Source organism: Doryrhamphus excisus, linkage group LG4 (genome assembly GCF_037039965.1).
Source record: "Doryrhamphus excisus strain RoL-2023G ecotype Guam linkage group LG4, RoL_Dexc_Guam_v1.1, whole genome shotgun sequence".
In the NCBI taxonomy this organism is placed as follows: domain Eukaryota; kingdom Metazoa; phylum Chordata; class Actinopteri; order Syngnathiformes; family Syngnathidae; genus Doryrhamphus; species Doryrhamphus excisus.
Window position 1 is genome coordinate 6638416 of NC_136360.1, and position 26760 is coordinate 6665175.

Sequence of the window (26760 nt, forward strand, 5' to 3'; positions counted from 1 at the left end):
AGGGGTTAAAATTAGTTTTTATTGTTATTTCATAGAGCAGGGGAGGGGGGAAAAAATCCAAAAAAAAAAAACACATCTCATACATAATTTTCCTTGTCGTATGGATTTGAGCTGCCACCACCCCTTTAAAAACGGAATGGTGTTGACTTCAAACGGTGGCAACAGCAGGGTTCATTTGGGATCATGTCGCTGGCATTCACAAGATACAGCCGACTGCTGCTGTTCATTTGTGGGAATGTTGAGACATAAGCTAGGATGTCACTAAAAGATGCAAGGCTCAAGTCCAAAATGAAAGCAGGAAGTGATGATACAGTATGAGAGGTCAAGCTAGTGGAATGCACAAACAACCTGGGCCACTGTTTCCTTCATTCGTTGCCACCAGACTGAAGAGGCGTTTCCAAGGAAGAGACTTGAACTCGGCAGAGTGGGAACTCCTTTTTGTATGATGCTCAGTGGCTGGTCAATACGCAATATCAACTGTTAAAAAGACTGATTGGCAGCCATTCTGAAAACTGCTTCTTGACAGACAGATCCTTTTTTGCAGTGAAGATTCACCATGCTTTCCTAAGGTGACCCTATAAATAAACGCAGAGACAGTTTTTGTCTAAAGAAAGATAATGCACCACAACCTAAAAAGGACTAAAAGCGAAACAAGAAAAAAAAAATGTCACAAATATGACATTCCTGACAAATACACCCCCCTTCATCATAGGTCTTGTCCAGGGAGGCTCCACGAGTTCCATTTGGGCTCCACTAGTTCTTTGGAAGGTTTGTATTTTTTGTACATTATTCAATTAGGGTAGCCCCTCCATGTTTTCTACATTAGTCAGTGAAACCTGTTTACCTTTATTCTTCCTCTTCAAACACCAAAAGTATTTAAAAGTCGGCCACAATGTGGAAACCAGCAGATGTAAAACCACCTTCAACAGTAACGTGAGCAGTAATTCAGTGACGAGGAGCGCAGAAAAAAAAAACAAATGAAAAAACACAGTATATGACTTGGAGATCTTAAACATAATCTTAAACATTCAGCCATACAAACAAGAATCTACCACACTTCTCTGGAAGTGCAGTTTTACAGTCTTTTTTCGTAATTTTTGCAAAGCTGAAGTTTTCCCAATGGTCCTCAAAAAGCAGTTCTTCCACCAGGTGGTGAAGGTAGGTAAGGCGCGTACTCTACTGTGTCTAATAATAATAATAATAATAATAACAACAATAATAATCTTAATATCTTTTCCCTGTCTAATCCATAGACAGGAGACACTTGGGAACTCTGAGGCTATTCCCACTCATCTAAGCTGCAGAGAACCCCTTACCACCCCCAGAAAACTGGACAGGACATGATCCTTGTATCCCACACTTGGGGAAGGACTCTTGTTCATCTCTAGACAAAAACAAACAGGGGGTAGTTTCTCTCCCGTCCTGCATCATTTTGTCCAAAGAAGTCCATAGAAAGGATTAGAATGTTATAGATGGGAGGGTGCATAATGGCTATCATAGATTTTACAAGGGGAAGGGGGCGAATTGGAGGCAACTGAGGCTGCATTATTTCCATGTGTTTGCTGCCTGGGAGATGGAGCGGGAGGGGATCATGTCCAGCAGGTACTCTCGCTGGCGCTCCACAGAGGAGCTCGTCTTGTGGGCGGACAAGCTGGAGGGGTTCACATAAGCCATAGTGACGCCTGCCAGGACACAAACGCACCCAGTGGTTAGTTAACACTGTGGAAGAGGTCGGGGGATTATGGGAGGAGGGGGTCACAATCATGCCGGAAGATGAAGGGAGCTGATTAGACATTACATGGCATTAGCTGTTGTCCAGCAGGTGAGACATTTTAAGAGGTAAGCTTTAATGTCCACTGGAAGTAGACTTGACTCAGCGTCCTATGTGAGCAAAAGTTACTTATGTTTAATGACATGACTCACATATCAGACTATAATCCCTGTGAATTGAGGATCTGTATTTATCTTTATATATGCACGAATAAAAATAGAAAATGAAATGTACCTTGTAATGATATAATAATAAAGCCGGAACCAGATTTTAAACATGAGACATTATATTTTCCTATATAAAAATATAAAATATTCCTGTGGCCGGCCTCAGTCACAACTGGAATAATCATGTTGTTCATCAGCATCTCAATGGTCAATAAGTTATGAGAAGACCAGCAAAACAAGGGGACAAAAATGTAGTTTGAAGTGGCAAAAGAAATAAACTTACAAATGAACTCTAAACTTACAGCAAAATGTATGTTTCATATGTGTGCCTCTAAAAAGAAATAAGAGTAGCATACCTGTATTGTTGCTACTCTGCTTCCTCCAGGCCACGTTGCCCTGGTTACTGTTGCTGCTGCTGGCACTGACCTTCGCACCCTGCTGCAGCGGACGTGCTGCTGAATGCTTACCTGGTCTGTTGCCCAATGCCGCGGCCGTCACTGCGCTCTGCAGCTATGACGAGGATAAGGTGAATGAGTGCGATGCACCACAAGAGCTTCATTGATTACAAGGAAAGGAGGTGCTAACCTGCTTAATGGCCGAGTGGTGGCCTGTCACAGATCTGTGCGGCATGGCAGCCCTGACCTGCTTGTACTGCTGAGACACCAGAACATCACTTTTGGACAGCGAGGGAGAAGATGAGGTGGTTTTGGAGACGGGTGTGGCAGAGGAGGTGGTGGCCTGGTGGAGGATACGTTGTTCGATCTCCTGCTCCTGCTGGAGTGCCTTCACGAAGGCTGCCTTCAGCCGACTGGTGTGCTCAGCCTTCAGGGCCTTCTTCTGATTGGACGACATGCACTGGTTACACAGGATGGTCCCGGCCTTCTCTTTCCTCCAACGGGAGGTGAAATCAGTTTTACACTGAGTGCAGGTGTATGGTTCTTTGGGAATTAAGCTGGACATGCCAGCTGTTGGCCCCAGGTTGCCTGTGTAATGGGAAAAAAATGATGTTTACATTCCCCCAACACATGAAAAACTAATTTAATGGAATCAGCCCCAAGTGTGAGCTTACCTCTGCCGAGCATGTCCAGGAGTTTTTGCACCACTTCCTCCAACCCCAACAAGTAGATAAACTCATTATTGGCCGCAGAAGGCAAAAAGTTAAACTCGGGGGCAGGGGGTTTTGGTGGCGGGATCTCCAGCAGCGTCTTTTCCAGCTGCTTACGGAGTGCAAGCTTGGCAGCAGCCTGTCGGCTGGCAGGTGAGTCATTGATGCTGGAGTTGGGTGACACTGACGAGCCCTTCATGCCAGTTGGAGATGCCTGAATAACATAGTCGAAGAACACATAGTAGAACCCCCCTGAGTTACTTCTTTTTACACTTGCGCATGTATCAAAGCATGTGCTAAAAAGGGTAAAAGAAGAAAAAGAAAGCAGGCATTGCTACACAGCTTAAAATAAAGCCTGGAGCTCTGCCACCTATCAATCAGCTACCGACATGGAGTTAGTTTTTGTTTTGCTTCAGTAAATAGGCTAACCTTACATGATGTTGCAGTTAAAATGTGCCTAATGCCAGTAATAGTAGTGCTACTGTTTCTAACATTTGCATCCTCCTGTCCCAATCTTTAACGTTACATTGCTGCATCTGATTTCTACAATCTAAAACAGCAATGCCACATGGACTAACACACTGTCAGAGACTCCAATGGATTTGAATTGTCACCTGTGGGATGTTGACCAAGATGCTACTGTTGGCCACATTAGCCACCCGTATGAGGCCCTGCTGAATGATTCTCTGCCCTTGCACCTGAACATTGGGCACGGAGGCCCGAGGAGCCAACAAAAGAGGAGGAGGGCCTGAACCGCTGTGCTGCTGTGGTTGCTGGCGCAATCCGGCGATCTGCTGGGGAGTCACAGTAATAATCTGTGACAGAGCCAGTGACATAAGGCAGTGTGAGACAAGAGATGCAAAGTGTCACTTGGGACTAACCTGGGCTCCTCTGACCAAGGGCGGCATGACTGTCTGAGAGTTGTGTTTGGATTGAACGTGTTGCCCACCCCGCACCAAGGGAGGAGGAATCACCGTGCCTGAGCTGCGACCCGTCACCTGCCAACACAAGTGGTGTGAAAAAGTGTTCTCCCACTTCCTGATTTTTTTTTGCATGTTTGTTATACTTACATGTATACTATACTACTATTAGACAGTCAATGACAACACAACTGAGCACAAAATGCAGTTTTAAAATAAAATGTCTTATTAACAGAGGGGGGGAAAAAAATCAAAACCTGTGCGCTCTCCCAGCATGCACGCACACACACAGAAAGAATTGGAGCAGCCGTGTCTGCTTATCAGAGGTCTTTAACGTGCACAACACGAACTTTAATGATGAGAGAAATGTTTTATATATCGTACTAAATTTTGTCAGTGTGAAGAAAAAAAAAACATCGGTCGATCCCTAGTTTCCAGCACAAAGTGCCTTTTTAAGGTCATACCACAGCATCGCAATAGGATTCAGGTCTGAACTTTTACTGCAAAGTCTCCATTTTGTCTTCAGTCATTCATGGATAATGGCTCTCACTGTGGTTCGCTGGAGTACCACATGGCTTTATGACCTTTTCCAGACTGATAGATTACTTTCTTTCTGTGTTCTTGGATTTCCTTTATGGAAAGGTAATTTACCTTGCTTTAATTGTTAGGTGACGACATAAAATAATAGTGTCATAATTGTGCATATGTTATGATTTTGTCCAGTTGGACATATCAAAAGGTGTTTACCTGGAGGGGTCCTTTGCTTGATGTAATGCTACCTCTCACCAGAGGAGGTGGAGTTGCCACAGAGCCAGACGCCTTAGGAAAAAGGTATTAAAAGTTAAAAAGGAAAACTGCAATTTATTGGAACTTTGTCCATCCTTTCCATCCATCCTTTTGCGAAACATGAACACACGTCTTTCTCTTGTATGTCCGTTCTACAGAGAGAAAAACCAGCTTGCACGAGGATGCTAACAATACACATAACAGGACATAAATTTAGTAAACAGCTCTCACAAAGTCTGCCATGACTAGTAGTATTGTGGTTGCTATTGATGGAAGTTGGCTATGGGCCCTGTAAAATTGGTGCGCCCATGCAGGGAGCTTCAGTAATGCTTAAAATGTCCAAAATACGTCTAAATATTATTATTGAGTATTGTGGGCTCTATACACGGGCTCTATACAAGCTGAGCTGTACATTTCTGTGGTCTCTTATTTAACATTGATGGTTTACAGAATGTCTCGAACAGATGTGAGGATCAGCTGATCCACAAAGCACCCACTAGGGATACTACCAAGAGTCATGATGGCTTGACTCGGTGTGAAGCCTTTGTTTTTCCTCTTACCTTCTGAGCTGTGCTCTCCTTCTGGATCTGGCTCTGTCGTAGTTTCTTAAGCAGTACCAACTTGGCTTCCTGGAGTCGTAGTTCTTCTTTGAGCTGTTTGATGATTTGCTCCCTCTCCTCTGGGGAACTCTTCTACAGAAGTAAAAAGAGATTTGAGTAAAAATTCAACGTATTTAACCATGTCGTGGTTGCAAGGTTAACAACGGTTTTCCCCACCATAAGTTTGTCCGTGTCCGTCTTGGTGAAGCAGTGGCCGTTCATAAGGGGACTGGATGGCTCGTTGTCTGATAACACAATCACGTCATCCGGTGAAGCCGGCTGACGCTCCCTCTTGATATCACTGAGGGGAGACAAGGAACAATAATACTGATAACGTGTTTAGACACCCTATTAAGACTGAATGTGATGATATAATACACCTTGGACACACATTGGGACTTTGTCCACTAGGTGGTAGTATATAATTATGGTAGTGACCACCCTCCCAATGTGGAGGAACTGTGCACCAAGCCAATAAGAGGGCAAGCACTGGGAGATCAATAATGGAGTAATGGCGGCAGAGGGAGAATAACAAAGGCTTGTCTCCGCCAAACAACATGGGCTAACAGACTTCAGCTGAGATGAGACGCTCCGTCAAACAAACATGCAAATTACAGGAGGAGCAGTTAAGACAATATGCAAACGGACTTTTCCTGAAGATGTGAGGAAAACAACTTAAACAGAAGAATCTTCAGGGGTAGGTGGAGATTAGCCCACGGGGGTGGAGGCCATTTTACATCACATGGGCTGCATGGCTGATGAATACATCTGCTTCCAAGCACAGCAGGGAGCCTCTCTCGAACAAAAGTCAAAGTTGGACCCACACAGTTAAGAATTACTTTGACACAATGTGCCAAAGCTGAGGCCTGGTTTTTAACCACTAAGGAGGCCTCCCTCCGCTACCTCTGTGGCCTAGTCGGACAGGGAAGAGCCTGGGCCTCGACTCTCCCCTTCCTCCCAGCTGCCGACACCAAAGTCACAAGTTGAGCCGAGCCGAGGTCCGCCAAAGACACGGAAGAGGGTGACATGATGGGGGGAGGGGAATACATGGCCAGGAGCCAACCTATTGTGTACACTCTCTCTCATTCACCCAGTCACTCAACCAGTCACTACTTGGCACACCCCTCCCCCAACAGTACTTGTTCATCTTTTATATTCCCAACTGACTTCGCTCTTCACACTGTGTGCACACTTCTGGCTTCACACACGCTTGGCAACAGCACAACACCCAGCAGGACAACATTGCAGGAAGCTGTCCACCAATGAATCTGCAACTATGTATGTGACATTGAGAGACATTAAACGATCATAGTTTAGCAGATGTTTTGCTGTGAAAGGCCTGTGTCGCAACATCGTGAACGCCTTACACAGAAGTGGCGTTCCTCTGTTAAGGCTCTGATACTCCCTCCTAAGGAGGGACTATTGGTAGGTTGGCCATGTTGCTGCAAAAATTGGCATTTAATGTTATGACAGTAATGTGTGTCCCGAAAGCCTGCTTATAAGCACAAACCTGAGAACAATCTCCCTCGCTTGTTTGCTCCTCGCTTTTGAAGGGTCATGTTTTCACGACACAATGGAGGAAAAACATCCTTCCTCATGGACCCCGTATACACGGCCACCACTTCACGTCACAGAAGACAGCTGTGTGTTTTTTATTTTAAAGGCCTTGCTATACATCTTAAAACATAGCCTGGAGTATTGTCCGATTATTTATGTTTTCTTCCACAAATAGGCTTACCTTGTATGATGTTGTGGTCAAAATGTGACTAATGTTAGCACTGTAGCTCAAACAGCTATGCTAATGTTGCCAACATTTGTGTCCACCTGTCCCACCTTAATGTTGCGTTGGTGCACCCATTACCTTGTTGGACAAGTGCAGTTACAGTATATACGTAAAAACTAGATGTGCACAATAGCACTTCTGACAAACAGCTTAAAGTTAAAGCTACAGACACACAAAACGGTGTGTTCCCTAGAGCGTTACTGAAAGTAGGGGTGTCATTCAAAAACTTGACAAGATTTCTTGTTCTGAAAAAAATGTCTCGTGGGCACCAGGCCTGAGACAATCATAAATTACTCACACAAATGAAAATATTGCCAAGTGCACGAGTGTCTGTTTTCTTCTTTTCTGACACCCCTACTTTTAAGCAGTCTAAATTTTAGCATGGTGGCTATATTTCCATATACACTATTGAGGGAGGCCTAAAACGTATATAAAATTGTTGAAAAGTCGTATAATATGGAGCCTTTGATAATTAATATTGCCCGGTTGCAAAATCACTCCCAAAAACCTACATATATTGTTGCTCTCTTTCCTTTCAAGCTCAGCTCAAGTCTGAGGGGCCAACAGTTTACATTCCGTATATGCACTCATAATAAATTATGTCCGACATAGGGGAGTTAGAGGGCAATCTGACGCTTCTTCAGTTTTGAGCGAGTTCACTTGGGCCACCCTTGACAAACTGTGACGGAGATTGCAAGTTGGTTGGGAAGACCTCCCATATTGGGTTGGTTATGCAAGGTCCGGTGTTTCTGCACACCTCGGTTTTACACTGACCTCCACACTCCACAGTACTGCCTAATCAGGCAAAATCCCTATTTGCAGTGAGATTGTATGTTTTGTGTAGAGCTTTAACCTCTGGAGGTTGCTTAGTAAAGACATAGTTAACAAATGGGATTAGATGTAGTTTGAAATTGTAAAGTATTAAATGTGGAGCAAAGACAAATGTGGCTTTTCAAAGCTTATGTCTTGATATTGAATAGAGTGTTAAGTGATTGAGTCTACACATGCTGAGAGGGTTCAAAGGTGACAAATCAGCAGTGGGAAACTGAGCTGAGTCACCTCTCAGTCTCCACGAACTGCCATCACATCGCCACGTGCATTTTATCTCTTCACCAATGCGCATCACATGACATCAGGCATTTGGCTGCATGGTCATGTGGCACACCCACAATTCCTCCTGCATGGCCCCTCCCTCTTCCAACTGCTCCTTCCAATGTGGAAACCATGGCAACGGCCAGTTGGAACCAGTTTGTGACACGTAGCCTTCATTTTGTGCGAGGAGAAGCATGAAGTTCAGGTACTGCCCGTGGGAGAAAATGGAGCCCAGGGCACACAGGAGCCTCAAACTTTTTTTTCAAAATGAGGGGGCAGGCAGATTTCCTCCTCCACCTCCTCGCATATGACCGCACTGCGACTTCCTGTTGGCTTCACAGCGCTCGCATGAGCAAAGTTGGAGAGGAACCTGAAACTCCAGTGGACACAGCGCTATGCAACCGCAATGAGCTTGCATGCAAAGAAACTAAAAATAACTTCATAGACCAACTCCTCCCACATGACGAAGGCTGATCAATAGTTGGACAACCACATCACAAGTATCATCAATTGCGGATAACTGGTAATGCTTGTGTTCTTGGCACCTTTTGTCCTCATAGATTCCACTTTGCAGCAGTTTGAAAGCCGATTAGTTAGAAGAAAAGGGGTTTGTTGTGGAGAAAGTCGAACAAAACACTGAGCCACAGACCATGCACTCACATCATTAGGTTACTGCAGATTAGACCATGTAATGTGAAAAGAAAAAAGTAATTGGGGTGTTCAAATCCTACTCTTTTACCACTGCACAAAAGGGTGAGAATTTGACAAAACCTGCACCCCAGCTGTGTAACTTATGCTATTATTTCACAAATACACTGTTATTAAAGCCCAAGTCGGACTCCCATAAGTCAAATTGACTTGAAATTTCACACACAGCTCAATGTGCTCGCCCAAACAGCCATTTTTCAGGGTGTTTTGCCGAATCACTGCAAATTGTGGTGCCTTTAGATGACCCATCTCCTTCCTGAGTTACCACCTTAGCATGGGGGAGGAGTTTGTGCGTCCACATGATCCAAGGAGCCAAGTTGTTCGAGGCCTTGATGCCCTGGTAGGATCACCCAGGACAAACAGGTTCTTGGGGAGGGTGCAGACGGAGAGTGGCTCATCAGACCCGAATGATGAGAAATAACGTTGGACTTTTCCTCACCCGGACACGGGTCACTGGGGCCCCCCTATGGAGCCAGGCCAAGAGGAGGGGCACGATTGTGAGTGTCTGGTGGCCAGGCCTGCACCCATGGAACAAAGAGGTAACATGGGTCCCCTCCTCCCATGGGCTCACCACTCATGGTGAGGGGGCCAAAGGCAGGAACCTTGGCGTTCTGATCCTCAGCTGCAGAAGCTAGTTCTTGGCACAGGAATGTCAACTCTCTGGTGACATTTTCATAGATTCTGTTCATCACTAGGGTCAACCAGGACGTTGAGGGTTTGGTGGCTGTATATTGAGTCCTTGCTTTTTGCAGATGATGTTTTGCGTGCTGGCTTCCTTGAGCCGCGACCTTCAACTCTCACTGGATCGGTGTGAAGTAACGAGGATGAGATCTGCACCTCCATATCAGAGGTTCTCACTCAGAGAGTGCCATCTCCGGGTTGGGGATGAGATCCTGCCCCAAGTGGAGGACTTTAAGTACCTCACAATTACTACACACAACACAATCAAAGTGTGCCTGCATAGCCCAACTAAGCCATGTCTTCAATTTCCTGCTTTTTACACTGACATATCATCTTTGGCATCCCATTGTGTAGTAGGGTTTTAACAAAATGTGGAAAAATGAGCTGTGAAACTGTGGCCGGGGGGCCACGTCAGGTCTGCCCAGCATTTGAATCTGGCTTGCCAGTTGCTTCCAAAATATTTAATTTAAACTTAACATACAAGTGGGCAACATGCCTTGCATGTAGTCAGAGTCAGTGAGTCTGAGACAACCTTTTGATGGTTTTTCACATGCAGCCATTCAGAAAACTACCTCACCCATGGTGCCAAACAAAACAAGTCAACAATTGTATTTGTAGTCAATTGTAGTCAATAATAGTAAATGTTTTATAGTTCATAGTTCACATTGCATATCACAAATTTATTTATTTATCTATTCATGCACATTCCTGGTGTTTTATTCATAAAAAAATTACAATTTTGTTGCTGAAGTGCTTCTCGAAGGAGGGGACACAAGCACTTATAGCAAAGTGTATGACACTTTTACGGGTAAAAGAAGAAAAGTAATTCCAGGTGAGCTGTAAGAATTAGAATCTTAAACTAGTGTGTGTGTGTGTGTGTGTGTGTGTGTGTATCAAATATATAGTCTGGCCCCAACCCGCAAGTCAAAAAGTTTGCCCACCCCTATTCTAGATGCACTGCACAAATGGTAATAAGTTTGGTTCTTGAGGAGAAGTTCAAAAGACAAAGCTGATACATCCCATCTCACCTTTTAGATGTGCTCATATCAACAGGCTCGTCCCCGGTCTGCACCTCGACTTTGATAGTGGCCTTCACCTCCCCAGTCTTTAGGATGCTGGCTGCCAGTTTAGTGGACTGCTCATTCTTCAGTTTGATACCCTCCACTCTGGGCCCAACCAGGGCCAGGGGACTTCCGGCAGCATCCCCTTTCTCCAGCTTGACCCGTTTTGAGTCCATGTCTCCCAGAGAACCGGTAAGGCCCACACCGTCCCTCTCCATTGCCCTCTTCTGGCTGCGCGTTTGACGCACAGCCTCTTCTGACATGGCTGCTGTCAACCTGTAAAGATGGGAAACATATTGAAATGCTGAGTCTAAACATTTAATTGCTGTTCGCGGCACATAGACATGCTGATAATAGCGTGAAAATCATTATAGGAAAAAAATAACCTTATTATTTAGACTTTGAAAGTGTAACTCTTTTAGTAACTGTATGTGTAAAATGCCATTGCCAAGCAGAAATGCTAGACTAGATATCAGAGCACATCAGATACCCCAGACACACTGCAAAATATGACCCCTAGAGGCTGTGAGCATTATAGGATGACATCAGAACAAACCGATTGGATGCCAAGTTGAGACTGTGATGCGGCAATGATGTCAAAGCATCAACGAAACATCAATGCTTTTTAATCCATGATCTCGCCTTTAAGATCATTGCAAAAAAGTCAGAAATAAACCACATGCATTGTATTCACTGACTGAATGTGGCTTTACATCCATAAACCAATTTGAAATGCATATAAATAATGAATGAAAGGAATAAATGAACATTTGAGGTTGCTTTTACATTTATTGAAGATGTGATTCTTGACATGATGTGGGGACGAGATCAGCCACCGCAATCGTCCTGTTTGACCATTAGTTATTTCTTGAATTCAATAGTGTTTTCCACCTCAATAACCGAAAACAGAGTCAGAAAACAGAGAAAGTTGCATGTGCAAGTTACATGATACAAGTACGTTAAAGTCAGGTGGCTCAATTATTCCAGTGGTTTTCAACATTTATCTGCCTAACCAGTGGAAAGCATTGTTGGTTGGAAAAAACATTAAAAAAAAAAAAAACAGTGCTGTAGCATCACTATCTCATTTATTACTCTTCTAAACAGTGCTAATCTGTATTGTTCTTGTTTGCAACATGGAAATAAAATGCAATTCAATGCTTTGAAGGCATTGCGAGTTTACTAAGTTTTACCATCACTATGATATCTAGCCATTATGACTTTGCCAGTGGAACAGCAAGCACACTATGTACTACCTTTCTTAAAGGGGACCTATTATGATAATTTTTTAGACCCTTTGTATAGAGTTGTGGTCTCCTATAGAGCAGCTACACACAATAACCCGTACAGAAAACCTTTTAGATTTTGTCACAATCTGCTCCTATTCCAGCTGTATTTTTTTTTTATTTATTTGTGCTTCCTGAGAAAACAGTGTGTTTTAATTTATTCCACCCATGGCCCGCCTCCGGGCATGCCCACTCAACTGTGATTGGTCACACATCCAAACCATAGTCCGCACGTCTGTGACATCACGAAGGGGCAGTTTTAACACACCTTTTGAAACAGAGCACTTTGAGGCATCCCAAACTTCTTTCAGGGCTCACTTCCAAATGCGCAAACTTCCTTATCTGAAACTTTTGCATCGTTTAATAAGAGAATACAACGTTCTAACTACATTTACAGGGCGTAAAAGTGAAAAAAGCATAATAGGTCCCCTTTAATGTCTTAAAATAACAAAAAAACACTTTAAATCGACCCACTAAAGCACTTGAAGACATTTTTTGGACTGAAACCAAGTGCTCAGACTAAAGACAAACCATCATTCTGTCATCACAAGGCTGACGATGGCTCTTTCCATCGCAAATGTGAAATTATCACAGCTTTGAATGACCTTATCCCAAGATTCACTGAGACACAGCTAACTGCTTCCATAAAAAATCATCCAAACTTGTCTTGCTAATTGGGAGATGTACTGTTCTTAACCACTACAGAAGCAAAGAGGAGCGAAGAGAGTGTGTAAACCAGAAAAAAAATATCCCCTAGTCATTTTTTTGCAGGGAGTTGGCAACCATAAGCAGCATGTATGTTTCACAATGTAGGCATTAAGTCTACCCCTGCAGGGCTCTAGAATTTCTTTTTTAAGTGTGGAGCACAAGTTGGTCAGCAACAATAAATATTCAATAATAAAAACACAAAATCTGCAAATTAACTTGGTATGGTTGCAAAACATCTGGGAAAAAGGGACACCTTGTTTCCGGGGTCAACCAACCCAATTTGTCATTCTTACTGTAATAAGGGACTTCCCTGGTCAACTCAGTATGGAACACACACTTATCTGGTCACAAATGCTTGAGTAGATAAAAAAAATCACTCACAAAAACGTGACCATTTCGTTGCAGGCTGGAGCCCTGCTCTGTATTATATGTTGTCAGTGCCTAAATATCTATGCATAATAAGGTAAATTTAACGATATTACATTGCAGAGTTATAATGAAGGTGGAATGGTTTAAGTATTGTTTCTAGGTCGAGAGGAGAGTCTTTTAGCCTACTTGTGTGGAATGAACACAGTGACACAGCTAGAATTATTTTCAAAGCCTAAAAAACAAAAATGGATTGCAGAAAATTATATGTTCATTTGTCATGAATTTAAAAAATGATTTTATTACAGGTTTCATGAGACACATTATCTTGCGTCATTAAAATGGTATAATATTTCTCGTTTAACAGAAATGCAGTCTCATGCTAACAAGGTAGTCAGAAGACTATGACCATGAGACTGTGAGCTATGGCATCACTACAGTGAATGATAATTCATAATATGGAAGTGGAAGCATGCAAGGCAAGATTGGAATGGCACATCAAGTGATTTGCACACGCTATAAACCTAGCACAGGCGTCGTCATTCCACCGACACTGCCGCGCTGTTGCCATCGTTGTCGGTCGACATATTACTCACGTCGAGGGTCACCAATGGTGGAGCTGTGATCCGAACGAGACTGACCCTGACGATAACTTGTATATACCGTTTATTCTCTGCTGAACAACAAGCAACAACCACTTAGCAACAGTTGCTAACAACAATCACATGACCTGGAAACAGACAGAAGGAAAGACTCAGAAAATACACAATCCAACAATTCGCAAACACTTGCAAACAAGTTGTAACCTGCAAATTCACATGCTATGAAATAATGTTGATTGACTGGTGGACCATTTCCCACTGACGCGGGGACGTAATATGTACGCTGGCAGCAATGATCCAATTAGAGGACAATACGCAATAGGTACAGTATCTATGCATGCTGGCAGCAATAAACCAATCAGAGAACATTACATAATACTTACTTTCAAATTATCCTGTACTTTTTTCGTTTCTTTCTTTCGGCTTTTACTGGTACATAATGGCAAATTTAGCTTGTCATCCCTTGAACACAAACTGCTAAAACAACATTCAGAAAATACAGTGACTGACTTTCAACATCAAATTCAAGCACACCCTTGTAGGGTTTCAATGGTGTCAAGTACAACATGATAGTAACCCTTGGGGATGAAGCTGTGTCTAAGAACTGTGTGGCACTGAACAGCTGCAGGTCAATACAAACTGCTAGTCCCACAAGAGAGAGGGGATGGCATCCTGATCCATCAGTTCAGTTAATGTGCTGGGTGTATCACTTGCTGCTAAGCAACAAGTCATGTAAACAAAATGGTTCTGTGTCAAAATGGTTCTGTGTGTGCCATGCGCACGCACACACACGAAAGAGAAAAAAAAATGAATGTGGGTTGCAGCACTCACTCCCAAGAGGTGTTTTGTATCTTGTCTCTTGGTTTTTGTACAAGCTCTGGAGGCCCAGAGTATGACTTGAGGTCACTCGCAACCTCCAGCGTATGGGAAAGTTCACATCCACTTTTTAGAAACACACTTAAATTGTGCGCATTTTGAATCGAGCCCTCAAAGAAGATTGAGATGGCTCAAAACGCTGGGTTTCAAAAGGCGTGGTAAAAACATTCCTTTATGACGTCACAGAGGGGCGGACTTCCTTATACGGTTCATAGTTATGAAGCACTTTAGGCGTGTGACCGATCACAGCCTGGAAGTGGGCTGTGGGCTGCCGTTTTGGCAGGAAGCACAAATCAAAGGAAATACGGCTGGAATAGGTGCAGATTCTGCAAAATCTAAAAAGTTTTCTGCGCGGGTTATTGTATGTAGCTGCTCTATAGGAAAACCAAAACTCAATACAAAGGGTGGGAAAATGAGCAAATTTAGGTCCCTTTCAAAGAAAACATTGAACAATACAAACCTGTTGTTGGCAATGCATGCCATTTATTTATTTATGGCACCGCAGAGAAGGGTGGCATGCGCTCTGTTTGCATCCCATTCATGCATTAATTATGCGCAAAAATGGTTTGCACCGGCACAATATGATCACATGCCCTCATGCCTTATATACACCTTGTCACCTTTGCTCTTTTTATAACTCGTAGGCATTAACAGCTCTTTGCCCTAGCTAGCTTTAGCTATAGCACTTGGTGTCAGTCTGGAAGCGCAAAGGGGGCGGTGGTTGACTTTCAGACCTTTGCGGCAATAGATAAAGTCAGGATATGTCAGACAATGTCAGGATAGGCCCGATCTCCTGTAACCAATAATTAAGGAAATCAGCCAGCCCATGGATGCATACTCAAAAGTGGAGCAAACCAGTTAAGGAGATGACCGACATTGGGTGCTCTCTTGGGACACATTGGGTGTTACAGTCAGAGCGTCATTAAAAACTAAATTTTGCCTAATAGGGCACAGTTAACTTTCATTTCACTGGCTAATGTTTACCTTTAAATATTCCACTTCCACAACCTATGATGCACATAAATCCAACAAAGGCAACACAAGTTTTCCTTTTTCAGTCCAGTATTGTGAAAGACCATTTACATCCCTGTGACCTAAATGCTACTGAGTACAAATGTACACATTTAATAAATCTGGCTAAGAATGGACTTAAAAAGGTAAGAAACCAGCATCAATCCAAGCAATCACACACACATATAATTCAATGGTAGTCCCATCAAAAATGAATTGAATCTGATTGATCCCAACAAGCACATAGCGGGCTGTGCTGTTTCTTGCAGCCTGCTTTGTTCATGTGGGAGGAGTGGATGTTCCTCTTGTTCCCCCTCAGAGTAATAAGGCCTAAGGGTAGGCCAGATCATTAATAGAGAAGACAACCATATCAGAGGAAGACAGCGCAAGAACATCTACTCTATTCTGTCTCGATGTACGCTTCTGTAAATCAATAAGCAAAATATACTTGCAATTCTTTTGAGAGGGCTGCATAGGTGAGCATCAATCTTCTTGTCTATAAAACAGGTTGCATGGAATAAATCTCTAAGCCTGGTGTTTTGTATGTGAAAGCAAATGGAAATCTCCTGACCTGGTTTGACACTACAGAGTCTCTCTCGCCTTTTGTGTCCAGGGCTAGAAGGAAAGAAGATCAATGGCAACGGCTCATCGCCCCTGCCCCCCCTCAGGTAGCATACCAGCCTCTTATCTCCAGCTCCATAATGATTTCTCCACTGGGAGACGACTGGGCCCAGTCAGCCGACACATTAACGGCCATTTTCAGTGTGCAAACCTTTCTAGTCATGTCTTTATGGTTCAATTAGAGAAAAAACAGTCAATAATTTGAAATTATTTTGAAATTTCTTGATGGTAGAAATCACTTTAAAAATGTAGCCCTTGCTCTGCTCTCTCCCTCTTTTAAATGGTTCTCTCACAGGATCAATGTTACAGTAATAGCCATCGTTCCACTGTGTGTCATCAGATGTCACAGTGTATCGCCACTTTGACAATCATGATCCGTTAGACATAAGATATGTGTTCTGTAAGTATTGTTTTATAACAAGTATCTGCATTCAAAACAGGTGTTTCCTCTGAATGAGGACATGTTTTTGCAAACCGCAAAATAGTTGAGACAAAATCAACAGCACCTCTACTGGTACGGTTGGGATATGACATTAGCATAGATGTACCACGATATGACGATATAAAATTTAAATTCAGCAGTCTTGCATAAAAAGCTACAAACCTTAACCCATGTAATGAAATACACTCTCAAATTGTAATGCACATTATTTATTGATAACAAATTGGCTGAGTTTTCTAATGGGAAGTCAGCCTCTGCACACATCACTACTAAATCTTCAACAAACTGTAATGTATGTGCTTGTAATGAAGGAAGATGTAGTCCCCCATGCAATTTCAACTGCATATGGAGATATATTTTTATGACACTCTTTTTTTACAGTTACAGAAAATTGTGCTTTTCTTTTGAAGGCTGGTAGTATGTGCTATGTGTTAAGAATGTCTGTACTGAGAGTTGGGTACAAGAATAAATGTGCTTCCCGTCTTCACTGAGAACCTGCACGTTGTCATCCAGCATTGTGAAACGCTCCCTACATTAATGTGGTGAAAATATACTTATCTAGCCCAAGTCACACAAGCCATAACACTAGCATACTAAACGTAGCTAACCCCGCTATCTTCCATCCACACACACAGAGGTTCCGCCAACCTTCACTGGTATTTATCACGATTTCAACCCGTTCAGTTTCGGGAGGAGGTGGTTTAGTGTTTACAGTGAGAGTGGTCTGCAGAGTAAATACTTTCTCTGCAATGAATTTCATTCATCTTATTTATCAAAGTCCGCCGCGCCACACAACTCAACTTGTTTAAAAGTTTTCTGCTGAAACAGAAAAGGAAAATAAGGTGGCGCTTTTGAATAGGAGTGCTGCAATCGCAGCTCGTCATTCGTCCCATCACAGGGACAAATGTCAAAGGGAGCTATGGTTTCCTTTCCACTTTAATAATGATTAGGAGTGCATGAAAAAAGTTAAAAATGAAGTTGTTATGTATTTCAGTATATGTTATACGGATGAGTTTCCACATTTCGTAACCTTTCCACTTTTTTCATGCACTCTAATCATTACTAAAGTTAAAAATGAAGTTGTTATGTATTTCAGTATATGTTATACAGATTAGTTTTCACATTTCAGAAATTACAGCACCTGTCCCCAGCTGCTTCCAATAAAAGCCCTGTCCGTCCTCTTTGCAGTTTGGCTAAATAAGCGTGTAGGCAATAATTGCATCATTTACGGGACTCAACAATCAATTCAACAGAATCCTAAATATGAAGTAATTTCAATAGTTATCTTAATTGTGCTAACCAGGCTTGCGGAGTTGGGTGCACAGACCCAGCTGAGGTGGCGCCAAGTTTGGGGGGCGGGCGGGGGATTAGGAGGTTGTCGGGCACATGTGGATAGCCGAGACATAATCTGACAGTACCAAAAGTGAAAAGATGCTTCCTTGTCTTCTCACACACTCAAAACCTCTGTCTTTCCTTCCCACACATACACACAACAACAGAGAAGGTAAGTATGCATGTGCCTGCTTGCGTGTGTCCCTCCCTACTAGTTCCGTCCCGGACGCCAAGGGTTAAGCCCCTGCCATTTTAACGCCACTGACAGATCAGACCATTAGGGTGTTACCTAACAAAATGGAAGCCTTTAACCCTGCATCTGCCGGACTGGTTGCGTGTGTGCGTGTCAGTGTGTGCGCGAGTGTGAGCCGGAAAGAGCCAAAGGCACACTGAAGAGATTGTGTGTGTGTGTGTGTGTGTGTGTATGAGAGCAACAACAAAACAAGGAAATGTATGTCTTGTAAATGATCATCCATGAACATCCATTCTCTCAAGCAACAGCTTTTAAAGGACACACAAGCACAGCATGACAACCTTCAGCACGGCATGGAGTAATTGATTCCCACTACTCCACAGATCCTCCTTTATTGACCACAAAATGACCCAAAACATTTACTTGCCATAATGAAAAGGAATTGCTGGATGGAGTAAGTTTCTAAAAATCAAATTGGTTCCAAATGGTTTCCTTATAACCCTATAAAACCAGAAGCCCAAACCCAGAAACAGAGCGGCGGGCCGGGACACACGCAGACTGCTATCAGATTACATTTCTGAGAAATGGATACAAGCAGGAAGTGACAAGAGTAAGTGAGTAAGTAAAAAAAAAAAAAACATATATCAAACTCGAGCATATACCAGACAAGATTTGTAGGAACACTGACACAGCTTCCGGACACAAAACACTGGACGACCAGGTTGGCCTGGTTTGTTGATCATTCTTAACTTTTTAGCTATTAAAAATTATTTTTTACCCAAAATGTTTATTTCCATTCACAATAGCAATGCATTTGCAGGTTGTCAAGAGCATGCCATGGCAACAGAGGTTGCGAGACACCACAATCACATGGCCATTTTAGCCAATTAGAAACCTGAAGGAAGTCATACCTGGAAAAGGCACATCAACAACAATGAGAAAAAAAGTGAAAACAGACAACATGAATTTCACAATCAAAAATACAATAAAAGAAAACATGGAAAGGCTGTGTTCACGAGGATTTTAGAAATTGTTTGTCCTGGCAAGAGCTTACCACAAAGTCAGTTTTTAGTATCCTATAACCGTTTGCATGCGGACCAAAGGCTATGTTTTGTGGTGATGGTCTAAAAAACTATGTCAGTAGGCTGGATTAGGATAGAAATGCATGTGTGTGGATGACCACAATGTATCCCAAGGATCATCATCCAATTATTTATCTTGCTGTATATTAACTCATTCAATCCCTGCGGTCCCCCTTGATACCGGCCATTTTTTATGATGATTTTGACTTATTTTTCCCAAGGCCCACGGAATATTGTGTCCTAGGGCTGTATAAACATAGTAAATACCGAAAGAAAGATTAGACTCATCGGAAAAAAAGTTTGTTTCTACCTTTTTCCGTTCTTTAGTAATCAGTTAGTTGAAAAAAAAACCACAATATCTCTTTAGTAGTGAGTTAAAATATACCACAAAAAACCTAGCAGGTTCCAATAATGAGGTCAACTGCTAAGCTCACATATTTGAAACTATTCTGCATATAAAAAATGTCATTAAAGATAAATGTATTGTCTCATATTGATTATGATCCACTGCCCTGTCAGTGAAACTATTACACATATATTCTCTTACTGGACCATACAATGTCATAAGCACTGATAACTGCACCAGAACACAGCTAAAAATACACCTACTCCTTTTTATGACGCTTCTTTGCGATGGGGAGAAGCCAGAGAATGATGCGTTATGGTTGATGACGTTTTGAGTGTATTTGTGCAATTAAAATGGTCTTCATTGCAAAACTAATGAGAATGAAACGGTAACAAATGTGTTCCCATTAAGCTCTGGGATGAGAAGTCATTTCAGGCAATACTGGTCATGCGGGTTTCACTTGTGAGCAAAGAAATAAATGTATTTATCCAAGGCAACAGCTGGTTTCTTACAGTGGAAGTATGTGCAGTTTGATACTCACAGCAAATGAAGCAAGGGAAGTATAGTACAGTACAGTATTATGGTTCAAATATCGCTCCCTCGCTATATTCACATTTTTTCAGAATTGAATTGATCAATGATTGCTGTTTCATGGTAGACTATGGTCTATTTTTAGTCAAAACATACCAAAAGGCTTAGTATTCTGGCCACTCTGCGGCAGTAATATTCCATAGATGGGACATTGGGACATCCATTCTTATTACTCTGCCTGGCACTTGATGTTGCCAGCCATGAATGCAGACTGAACAAAGGTTCTCTGCCATTCTGTGTGGAAGTGGTAAGTTGGTGGCTTCTTAATTTCTGGCTAGCTCACTCGCCTTCTGTAGCAGAATAGTGGTGCAATCCAGTGTAAAAAATAAAAACAAACCAAGAGGAGTGAAAAGGTGACTATAGGGGTGTAATTTCATGTTTACAGGGCTCTAATGTAAAAAAAAGAAGCTTTATAGAAAGTTATAAATGGGTTTTCTATGCTCCAACTCTAAAAATATTGTATTTATTAACAAGGAATCATATCGAATCATATTCATTTGTCCCGTTTAGGTCTAGAACCTATTAACTGCTATAAAGTGAATTAAGGTAGAAAAATGGTCAAAACACTGTAACACCAGCAAAAAATAGCACCATGGATGTAGCAAATAATGTGACAGAAAGTTAAGATGAATGTTCACTGGCGATGGCAGTGTGGCGTATGATGATTTCACCTTGAGGGATAGTGTCTTGCCAAAGTGGTGTCAACAGTTTGTTGCTTGGCAAACATTCACCATCTCTGAGGCCACATTAGTGAACTTTACTTTCCTGCCGGTGTGCTTATGGTACAATGCCAGTTAAGATGGATCACATATTACATGCTTCTACTCCAATTCCTTTGCACATCTTGCTACACCTCAGCTCAATGACCATCCTTACTTGCTCTTATGGCCCCCCATGATGCAAACACAGTAGCGTGCCAGTAATGTAAGCGGGGAAATTACTACTTTTTATAAATTATGAAATTCATCTCTGTCCTAGCTGCTCAGTAGTAATATAGCTAAGTCAACAATGTTAAGTAGAGTTACACTTTATTTTATGCTGCATTTACTGTAAATGCTCCAATTAACTACTATACTATACAACAGTCTCCAGGTGTGTGGTTCGCAAAAGCAAATAACTGCCAGGTCTCTAATTAGCACCAGGTCAAAATCATTACAATTAACGGCTGTGGCTGTAGGCAACCTCCTGATGTACGTGTAGCTTTGTGTTTGTATGAACTCCACAAGATGGTAATAGAAGCATTTGGGGTGAGGGGTCAATAACTATCTACCTATGTAAGTGCTTTAAAATGTTGCTAGTCAGCTGCCAGTTTACAAGAAGCTGAGCAGCGGAATCCTGGCTGGGCAGTTTGCTCCTTAATGTTATTACAACATTGTTTCTGTCGTTGTTGTTGTGTCAGTTGTGCAAGATACTTGTCAACAAATGGCTGCATGGTCAAAGAGAGCTAAGGTTTTCTTTCCATTTTTTCATGTATGAATTTCAGAAATAACAGCCTTTCAATTAACGCCCATCTTTGCAGCTTGATTAAATAAATATCCTGGCAATAATTAGACCTTTATGATTATGAACTTGATACTGATTACTGGTTACTGATTTCAAAGTGTATCACGGTATGAAAAAACAGTTTCAAAACCACAAAAATTTGGCATCATACCGTTTCTACAATCTGAGTTAAAGCGGAGGTCCAGCGCAGCCATTTACATCCCTTGTTAATTCCTTGCAGTCAAAACTTGGCTTCGATGCGTTGAAACCACAGCCGTGAGATAGCACAAGCATGGTTAGTTGTCTTGTTAGCACTGAGCACCGCCAGTGCGGCCACATTGTTGTCTGCCGACATATTACTCACATCGAGGGACACCAAATGCGGAGATGTGATTGTCAAGGAGACAAGAGTAGAGGATAAGTGGTATAGAGGGTTTTACTCTCCACAGAGCAACAACCAGTTACAACTCAGTTGCTAACAACAATTACATGAACCGGTAACAGAGGTCTGTGGAAAAGTGAAATGAAATAACAAAGAACGAGTTTAAAAACAAATTGATGCTGTGACCTTCTTGGGTCACTTGGTTGCATTTAGTTTGGGATTTTAGTTTAAGCCACAGTGAGTGTACTGACAACTGCATTTTAGCTATTTTAAATACATATGTTCCACTTTCATAGTGTTGTAGTATTATATGCTTTAAAAATTACTGCTTTGATTGACTCTTTTTCTTTTCAATAAAGATATTCCAAAATAACACATTTTAGGGCTGTAATACCATCAAACTGTGGTATTTCTTCCCGGGTTTTTCCATCAGAATCTCATACCGGACCATGTCTAAACACAAGCCTAAATTGTTAAATTCATTCATATTGATTAAGTGGCAGCTCACAGAAAGGGAAGCAGGGACACAGCTGTTTAAAATGAAGTTTTTTTGTTTTTTTATGCTAAAAACACAGATCAAGCTATGCTAAGTAGGGCCATTTGATTTCCGTATGAATGGAATCGCGCACTGAATCATGTAATCGATCAATAAGAACAGAATCTACTGTTAGACAAAGAATCTTGCAGAAATTGACACAAGGTGAATGAAATGCTTTGATCATGAGTAGAGAAAACGTTTATGTGGGGAAGCATTTCCTCGGTGGATGGCTCAATCGTGGTGGACCGCTCAATCGTGGCAGAATCTCATCGCAAACGCTGGTTTTGTGCCCAGTTTAACAATCAACAGACATTCTGAACACACACACACAACACACTTCTGTTCTTCATTACCTACCAACTGTTTAAACAAAATAAGGGTCTCATAATGTCATAAATTAATTGGAGTTGCATTGGTGATGACGTCTTCCTTAATCACAAGTATGGTCATTACAGTTTGAGGATTTTGTGTGTGCAGAGGCTGACATCCCATTAGAATAGTTAGCCAAGCTACATGTGTTTCCGACAATGTATTGCCAATGATGTGTTGCGTCAATACATGTACAGATTTTTACACTTATTTAATTCATGTAATTAATGCATGTATTGTGTCACCAAAGCAGTTTAGTATATTTAAAGAAAGAGCAGCCTGCATGCCATCTTTTTGTTATAGCTGTCAAATACTACTTACCAGTGCTAACATTTCAGGACTTATTCACATAAAATTAAGCCATAGTTCTTCAAACTTTCAAATATTATTACTACTAGTATTCTTACCGTCTTTTGGCACAAATTAAAAAACAAAAACAGCTCAATGGCTGAAAATAGCTACTTGGTCTGAAAAGTTTTTCTTTTTTTAAACAGATTTCAATTGCTATTACTTCTCAAATTTCAAAATTACACCTAAATCCCAAAAAAATCGGAAGTGGGCCAGCAGCATATACCATCCACTGTATAAGTGAAACGACTAAGAGCATCACATAATCACAGTTGTGAATTCAGACTCAAGACAATGCCAGAGGAAACACTGACAAAACCAGACTGCCGCCCGCATTAACTCCACATACATATGAAGAATCACAATGAAGCCCACTAGGGTAAATAAGAAACTGGTCACTCAACCAGGATTCCACTCTTTGCTCCAAAAAAAAACCCTGCCTGAGGTTTGTGAACAAAACCAATGTCTGGGGCGGTCACTGTCATCGGTTTTGTGATGCAAAATCACAGGAAAACCAGATAAACACTGTACATCAACAATGAAACATCACTACATTATCATGTAAGAGAAAGCTAAAAATACCAGTATTCATAAACCAATTGTTTTTGCTGGGCCTTCAGTTTCAGCAACACTTCCTGTTAACCTTTAAAAGAAGACAAAGCACTCAAAGATGCAGCAACTCTTTTTTGAGCACATTCCATTATGGAAAAAAAAAATCACAATATGCTGATGTCCCACCCATTATGATGGCAAAGAAACAACTGCTCAAAGTTGACATCAGTATTGAGCCCGAATCTACTGTGTGATGTTATATAATGGCAAAGCATGGGAAATCAATCAAATCAATGGGGAAATAAAAATAATTACCAATTTAACCAAGACTTCTAAAGAGGTGGGGCATGGATTGAGGAAGACATTCACTATCCTTACATGCAGTCAATATTTGGGTTAAGGTCAATATTTCAGTTTCTGAAACATTAACCCCGCAGACAGCGTGCAAAGAAAATTGAGATGCGGAATATTTGAAAACGACGCACGCAGCCGGGACGCACAGGCAAGCTAAGGGAGGAGTGCACGTGGTGCAAGTGTAAGTACATCGTGTCCATTGGCCAGCCATGGCAGTGACTCCTCCTGCAACGAGGGACGTACTCCTCCAGTTGTACACTGTGGTTTCCCCACCTCGATGGACGCACGGCGGTGTAGCGTATCCGATATTAACCAGAATGTACAGCGGCAGTTTCTCCCGCTCTACACTCTGGTTCTCCCGGTCACAATAGCTGTAGGGAGCCAGTTTGAGCACGCCAGCCACAGTGAGGAGCAGCTGCTGTAGCAATGGAGGAGGAATTACACGATCACCCGGACACAGTTTTTTGCTGTTACACATTGCTAGATACACATGCGTAGCAAACTGTGACCCCTGTATCGAACTGTTTGATACAAATGCACATATTGTTGCACCCATATATATATATATATATATATATATTTATATATTAAGATGTGACAAAGACTGTTTTTCATTGTAAAATGTGGAAAAGTGGATAGATTTTTCTGACATCTAGTGCTCATATTTCCTTTTAAACTCTAAAATTCTCCCAATTTTTACACATATCCCTACATTTCACACAATTGGCTATACAGGACACAAATTGGACTTAGACTTAACTTTAACTCAAACAAGAAACTCTCTTGCCAAAAGCAGTTTGAAGCCCGATGATGCAGTAAAAAAATCTTGAGTCATGCATGTCTGCTTACATCCATCTCAGGCTTTTCAAAGAATAAGAACCCGACCGCCCCCCCCCCCCCTTCGCTTCCTTCCTTGAGCGAATCCATAGGCCATCATAAAATGCAAAGCGACATGTGCCCCCATCAGTAGCCTACTGTGGAGGGTGCTCCCTTACTCTCAAGTAAAGGTGAGGAGTGTGCAATACAAGTAAAATGTGGTGCTGAATTCAAACATCTGCTACATTAAAGTGAGTTATCAACAAGACAAATGCATGCATGTGACCTTTTTCCACTTACTACAATCGATTGACACTTAAAGAACAAAGTGATGTTTCGAGGACAATATAAAGACAACACGGTGGAGCCACGAAAAAAGCGTCCACCATTACGCCTCCATAAAAGGCTTTTCACGGTTGAGCTAATCTGACAAAGTTTTAGGATCGATGGCTTTACGGAGGCAAAAATAACACCACCCCCACTTGCTGGAAAAGACTGTTTGTATTGGTAATATCCCCCCGCAATCCTGTGAAAAAAGTAGTGATGTTTAAATCAACTTTTGATGGTGCCAACTTTTCTTAACAACATCAACAAGAAGCCATCATGCTAACGTTCACTTGGTGGCTTTACTAACAACAACCTGCCCATCTGTCCGGTTGACTGTAGCTAAGTAAGGCCACACTAGTCATTAACAACAAGCACCGTTTTATTTATTATTTTAAGTAAGCACATTAGTTTCGACTGAAAACAAATCAATGGATGCCCAAATAGCGATATAGGACAAGACAATGACCTCATCTAAAAAGAGGCTAGCTAACGAGCTAAGTTAGCGTGCTAATGATCTCATGCTAACTCTCTGGACACTTGCCTGCCCAGACAGACTCGTTTTATTCACGCAGTCTGGCGTTAATTACTCACACGAAATATTGCATTTAATCTACTTTTATGTCACCGCTGTCGATATGAGGATCAAATGTACATGATAAGTTACAAGTGGAGCACCGTGAATCAAGTTGGTATTAATATTTTAGGTGTGAGTGTTTGTGTGTGTGAGTGCGTGTGTACACGCAAACTGTTACCTTGCATGATCAAGCTAGGCTAACTGGCTAGCATCGCCAGAGAAAGTTGCCCGTGTCGCCGCGGTTTAATTGTAAATAAAAAGGTAGTGTAAGTTGTTAAGGTGAAAGAATGGTTGGACTTACGGAGACTAGCGGGTGCTCGGCCGAGTTCCCCTGTGACTCCCTGGTGTTTTATGTTGGTATTATTGCTGGCTTCTGTTACTAAGAAAAAAAGAAAAATCCAGGGGAAGCCCTTCTCTTCTGTCCGCCACTGCCACTCTGCTTGCTAATATGTGCCACCACACAAGCGACGTCATGCTGCGTTCACGTTCACATCGGAAATGTTAGATTTCTAACCGTTGGCTGCAAAACAACATTCCAATAGCGCCGAGGTCCTCAGTGCAAGCAAAATAAACATTTACCGTATTGACACGAATATAGGAAGATTTAAAAATGCATATTTTGGGGTAAAGAAGTCATAGTTAGTAGATCCCAATAAAATAACCTAGCTGCATGGTAGTGCTTCATTGATGAATAACTTTTGAAACACTTTTCCAGTCAGTGTTGCTGTGCTGCATCTCTCAGGTTAGTGATATGTGAGCGACAAGAAGAAATGCTCACTTTTAGGGTCAGGGTGATAAACGCAAGGCTACGAATATAAAACATTTTTTTTGTGAGAAAGGAAATTAGTGTAATACCTATGTAATATATATATATAAATACAAGTTAACTAAA

The 26760-nt window shown here is 41.9% G+C and overlaps 1 protein-coding gene across 1 annotated transcript; it reads right to left on the bottom strand.

Annotated features, from left to right (window-relative positions):
• On the bottom strand, nt 1-26356 carry gatad2ab (GATA zinc finger domain containing 2Ab). The gene is made up of 11 exons (XM_078790049.1): nt 26170-26356; nt 10641-10949; nt 5526-5649; nt 5310-5441; nt 4711-4782; nt 3925-4041; nt 3658-3858; nt 3008-3257; nt 2524-2921; nt 2295-2448; nt 1-1682 (listed from the first exon to the last, which is right to left on the bottom strand). Exons 2-11 carry the CDS (start codon nt 10934-10936, stop codon nt 1546-1548), a joined length of 1881 nt encoding a protein of 626 aa, XP_078646175.1. The 5' UTR covers nt 10937-10949; nt 26170-26356; the 3' UTR covers nt 1-1545.
• Nucleotides 26357-26760: the final 404 nt, after the last annotated feature.

Coding starts and splice junctions, on each gene's coding strand:
- gatad2ab (XM_078790049.1), bottom strand. CDS start 10,936: ATGTCAGAAGAGGCTGTGCGTCAAACGCGCAGCCAGAAGAGGGCAATG. Junction 4,042..4,710: donor CAAGCAAAGGACCCCTCCAG/GTAAACACCTTT, acceptor TTGTGTTGGCAG/GTGACGGGTCGCAGCTCAGG. Junction 2,449..2,523: donor ACCACTCGGCCATTAAGCAG/GTTAGCACCTCC, acceptor TCCTCGTCATAG/CTGCAGAGCGCAGTGACGGC.